General features: G+C 26.4%; 1 protein-coding gene across 2 annotated transcripts in view; it reads left to right on the top strand.

Moving 5' to 3' along the window:
• Positions 1-6,000, top strand: part of LOC111636181 (vesicle-associated membrane protein 3-like) — a 47,149-nt gene that overhangs the window by 28,025 nt on the left and 13,124 nt on the right. For both annotated transcript variants that reach the window (XM_023381376.1, XM_023381377.1), the window contains exon 2: positions 2,286-2,358. In XM_023381376.1, coding sequence (XP_023237144.1) covers positions 2,286-2,358 — 73 coding nt within the window. The remainder of the gene's footprint in view (positions 1-2,285; positions 2,359-6,000) is intronic.

Below are 6,000 nucleotides of genomic sequence, written 5' to 3'. Positions count from 1 at the left end.
CAGTCGGCAAATTTAAATTTTCGCCAGTGCTGTGGCGCTTCAATCTTTGGCTATGTCTTGGGCTACTCAAATATTTTACGTTTTTGATACTAAATTAACATCTGAAGCATAATTTTTTATTATTTTTATATTTTTCAATATATTTATTTTGTTTGTACAAAATAAAAAAATAATTTTTAATGATACAATAGTCTTTGTTAGGCTTAACATAAACGAAAATTCAACGCGAAGCGATATGCAACGGAGAAAAATTTCAACATCGGATACGTTATTGGATTTGGATTGGTATTGGATACGTTAAACTATTTTTTGTACGTAAATTAGTTATCCGAAATATCAGTTATCCAGACTACCCCAGTCCCCAATTGATTCGGAAAATCGACGCTCTACTGTAAATGAATAAATGAGGATGTATGTTTGTATTCCTACTTAGTTTGACCAATTGCTACGAAACTCAACATTTACCAGACAATCAGCATTTACAATTGCCCTAGATTATTGATTTAAATTTCTATATATCAATTCATTTCTGTCTACATTTGATTTGCTGAGCTTACACACACAGCCATCTATTGGCAAAAAAATTTTTTTAAATAATAAATATAATTCTTAAAATGGATATAATTTTTAAAAATGTTATTTTCACATTGTAATTACATGAATATGACATAGCATGAAACAGACATGCTAGACCTGTAACATTACTGCGACAGGTAGTGCACAACACTTGATTCCACATAGTCAATTACTACCTTGTGAAAAGTCTAAAAGTACAGGGTGTCCGAGAAAGATCTTTATCATTCTAAACATGAATAATAAAAATACTAACAGGTGAAATGAAATGCAGTTTGCTGCAAAAGAAATAAGATATCTAAGAGTTTTTTCTGGTGTCAATTGCCTGAGGTAGATGGATTAATTGGTCGTGGAGGACCCATATCTTGGTCTCTGTGATCGCCCAACATAACTCCACTGGATATCTTTTTTTTTGGTTATGTTAAAGACAGGGTTTATCAAACACCTGTTCCTGATATATCCGTTTTAAAGGAAAGGATACAATTAGCAATCCTCACTGTTATGTGGGGGCCGAGGGGGGAGAAATTTTTAAAAAATATTAACGATAATATGTGATATCTATCATCATCTATCATTGATACCAGAAAAAACTCTTAGATGTCTTAATTCTTTTGCAGCAAACTGCATTTCATTTCACCTGTTAGTATTTTTATTATTCATGTTTAGAATGATAAAGATCTTTCTCGGACACCCTGTATTTAATTTTTCACATCTAACAACTTAGGGTTTTCATTTATGAATGATACTTTCTTAATTTTAATAAGTGCCCTCCAGTAGCAGAATGCATAAAACTGTCAAACACTGAATAGTTAGTTGTGGGTTCAGGCATAGCCAACTGGTTGGCCACATGGAGTTTTTATGGATTTTCTTCATGTTATGTAAAGCTAGTCCCTATTTAGTTGTTACTAAGTCTTCCCGGGATGCATTCCCCTTGGTAGATCACTCATGTCGTGTTGCCAACCAAATAAACCAAACTAATTCTAATAATTTTTCTATAAATGCAAGATTTATGAGAACACACTTCCCATATAGTTCATACAATCTGCTGCAAAAATATAATTTAAATATAAAAAAATACACTTTGTTATCACATAAAAGGAATTATTCTAGCATTTTTTACAAGATTCTTTTATTTAAACAAGGCTTATATGAAGTCTTTTGGACATTAAGATTAGCAACTTTGATCATATGTGGGCCATCATAACCTGTTTATTAGTAGTCCTTTTGGTCAAATTAACTTCAACATCCATCTGCAACAGTCCCTTCTTATTGGGCCAGTGGTATGGTGGCATTCAAATAGGAAAATTACAAATAAGAGGTTACTGGTGAGCATAAAATGTTCAAGTGGTTTTTTGAGGGTGCCGAGTTTAAATATTTGGTCTTTTTTTGCAAAATTTGATTAGTTGGCAAATTACTATTTGATATTTGGGTGTGAATGGTACAATTTCTTACGGTTAATGTTAGGAAAAAAAATGTGTGTTCTGATATCCTTTTGTTTGTTAGTAGATGTTTTGAAGTGTTGTTGTTGTTATCTGAAATTTTCTCTTGAAAATATTTTTTATATTAAAGACTGTGTCTGTCTGAATTTTGAAATTAAAAAAAATTAAGTGTTGTTATTAAAATTTTATTGCCATATTATTTGCTGGTTTTGAATTTTAATGCATATTTTTTCTTATTTTAATACTAAAACTACTTACTGCCTATATTTTTAGTTTGAATGATGGAAATCAGAGAAATCCTACGGATAACAAGAATTTACAGCAAACTCAAGCTCAAGTGGATGAGGTAATATTTCTGTTAGTTGTTTAAAAAATTATAATTTGAAATAATCTTTTACATAACCAAAATCTTAACAGATTTTAACAAATATACTAAAATTAAATGTAAAATTTTTAATAAATTTAAAATAAAGGCTGATTCATACTTCATGAGAACAGAAAAGAGAAAATGGAACTAAATAGTTTTGAGCACTACACTTCATGCATTATTGGTGATACACCTCTGTCCTCTCTTTGGTTAGGAAGAAAAGTTGACAGTTCTACTTTACTTTTCTGTAACGAGTCCACAATTCTTTGCATCCTTGAACACATTGATAAAATTGAAATGATTTGAATTAGAGTAGAATATTCTTTGATGAATTGTAATTCCTCATTTAAATATCTTACCTGTTAGAATTTAATTAATGTATCTTTTCATATATATTTAATCTTATCTAAAATATTGAAAATGCACTTTGGTATCATCAAACTTAATCTTTAATAATGTTGTTCTTTCTTCTCCCAAATTAACTACATATACTTTTTTAAGCATTTTGACTTTGGTATGCTTTCAAAGCATGCTTTTTGTTTATAGCTAAGAGGCATATTTTAAACTGGGTACCAAAAGTACATGCACATTTATTTTGAAGTATGGCTGCTTAGGAGAATCATAGAAAAGAAATTGTGAAAAAATGATAGCTGAATTCAAAATTATTTCAATGTAATCACTACAGTTTATTGAATGTTGAATGGTATTAATTAATGTCACAATTCAGTTGATTTCTTCAAAAATAAATTTTATTATAATTTCAAACTATACCTTTGATATTGTCATAATATCAGAAAATCCTTTGTAAAAATGTTCATATATTTATATATTGTTGAAAGTTAAATATGTGAAAGTGTAAAATTGTAACTGAAAATTAAGAATATAAATTGATTATTAGATTTACTACCTAAAATATTTATCATATTTAAAACTTGATGTGACTAAATTTATGGGCAATTTTATAAAAAAAAAAACTTTTTGAATTTGTAAAAATTAATCTAATGCAAATAAAACTATTAGTCAAAATTTTTATAAGTTATGCCATAAGGTGAATTAGCTATGTAAAGCAAATGGTAGCTAGCAAAACATTATCAAATGAAAAATTCACTGATGTGCTGATATAAAAATTTACAGATTACAGTTGGTGATAGTGTACAGTAATGCCTTCATATATTTAAGACAACTCATAATCTCAACTGCAATTATGCTTTTTTAAACAGATAACAACAAAATGCAAAGCTAATTCCTTGTTTATCTTATTCTACAATTTTTAAATATGGTTAAACTGTATAAAAGTTTGTTAGAAATGAAAAATGCATTTTACAATATTGACCAAGTCAAGTAATGGTTTTTCAATTACTGTAATCTTTGAAGTACAGTCTATGTACAGCTTATATGTTGGTTTTTACATTGGGAAAGAGATTGTGGCTTGTACAAAAGTGCAGCTTATGTGGAAGATTTCCATAATTTACAAATTACTAAGCAGGTGGTAGCATCGTTTGAACTAGTGGTGTTTGATATTGAATAATTGACTATTGAATACTAGATAATATCACTATGAATGCTAGATAATATCATTATTGCTGTTCAATATTACTGATATCAGAAATTATAAAATTTAACAATTAATTTAATGGTCCAATGCTAATGAACATTGAAATTGTCAATGAAGTTCATTTGTTGTAATGTTATTAAATGATGATTTAGAACTATTGCTTTTAATAAACATTTGTGTTCTTAACATTTTTTGTCAGCAACTTAAAGTTGATTCAATAACATAAAGGTGAATAATAAATATTTCCTTCCTGTAATTTTATGTGATTATGAATATATTATTTGGACAATTTTTCTAAGTTTGTTAGTGTATAAGTTAATTTTTAAATATTTAATAATTCAATAATTTCAATTAACATTTTTGTTATATATTGCTCCTGTATCATGTAGCTAAATTCTTATATTATCAAATTTACTTTGTCATGTAACTTTAAAATTATTGCCTTTTATTAAGCATTAACAAAGGATAATTTATAATTTTGTTAATAGTAAAGCATAAATTTTGTTCATGTCTAGATATTTGCATTTATAATTTCAGATTAGGCAAAATTTAAATTTTTAAATTGTGTGTGAACAGATTGAGTAACAGATTTAAAAATTTGGTAATTGTATTCATGATAATCATTGCCAGTAAATACTGTACATAATAACATTAATTTTCACAACTGCAACTATAAATATTTAAGTGTTTCAAAATTATTATAACTTTAAAATATCAGAATAGTAGTGATAAATTGTGTTAAAAGATAATTCCTTTTTATTATGAGCTAAATTATCCTTTGTTCATTTTTATTCTCCATTATTTTTAAGTATTTCAATTTTTCAAAATTTAAATTTTATAATTGTTTTTTTCTGTGAAATGTTTACTCCATCACATTTTAAGTTACTTTTGAAATAGTTTAAAAATTTGATAAAGGAAATTAAATTTTTGTATAATTAATCTCATTTATGTTTTATAAAACAGTGACCATGAACTTTTCAATTGTAATTTAATCTAATTTTTTAAATAATTTTTTCTTTTATGCAATTACAAGGAAAAATTTCAGCTAATGTAAGTTAGTGTATATATGAATTCATATAAATTGTCAAACTTTATTACATTTATTACTTTAAATAATGAAAAGTTTGTAGCATAACAGTGATTCTGATTAGTCCTGTTTTTCAATAAACTGTGCCAACAGCAATTGCTGACTATATTTCCTTAACTTTTCTTCTTGAGAGAGCAATTATCCAATTTATCATATGATTAAACTTATGTTAAAATTCATTCTCCTAATTTTTATCAATCATTTTTTGTGTAGTTTTAAAATTTAGTTTTGCAAGAATCTGAAGTGTATTCCAAGATTAGATTACTTAGTTCAAAATTACACAATTTTTTTTTCTGCGTTCATTTTATAAAGAAAAGTAAGATTGTAATTAAAATTTTAAATAATTGATAAATCTCTTGTAAGAGATGTTTTTATGTACAAGGTTTGTATTTCTAACATATCATTTTCAAAATTTCTTTTCAATCTATTTCAAATAATTATTTAATTTATTTTGGGAAAGTTTCAGCGAATTTTCTTCTTCACATATTTTATTTAGATTTTTCTTTAGAAAAACATCAGTTACCCTAAACAGAAGCCTTTTGTTAGATTTTCAGATTATATTTAGGCTAATTTTAATTATTTACTAAAATTTGGCCTAAAAATTGTATTGTCATCTTATACATGTATTAAAAATTCTAAAATTTTAACCATAATGATTATCAGTAAATTCAAATTGATCTTTGCTTTTATACATAATAAAGCATCTGACAAGAAATCTGGATAGCATAACTATTAGGTAACATGCCTGTCTGAAAATTCATGTCTTGGGAACAAGTCTCTTTGGATCTTTTCTTTGTTTTAAAAATTGTTTTAATTAAAATTCAAAATTTTTAATTGCTACACTTTATAAATATTGACAAAAAAAAACTCTCCAAATTTCAACAATATGGTTTAAACAAACTGAAATAGCTAGTTTATTTCAGTAATTGGTTTAGGTTTCAGTTTGAGATAGTGCTTTTATTTTTAAAGTTTAAAACTT

This window comes from Centruroides sculpturatus, unplaced genomic scaffold (genome assembly GCF_000671375.1).
Source record: "Centruroides sculpturatus isolate CEXI.00-Female unplaced genomic scaffold, Cexi_2.0 scaffold208, whole genome shotgun sequence".
Classification (NCBI taxonomy): domain Eukaryota; kingdom Metazoa; phylum Arthropoda; class Arachnida; order Scorpiones; family Buthidae; genus Centruroides; species Centruroides sculpturatus.
This window is presented reverse-complemented; position numbering and strand designations above follow the sequence as displayed.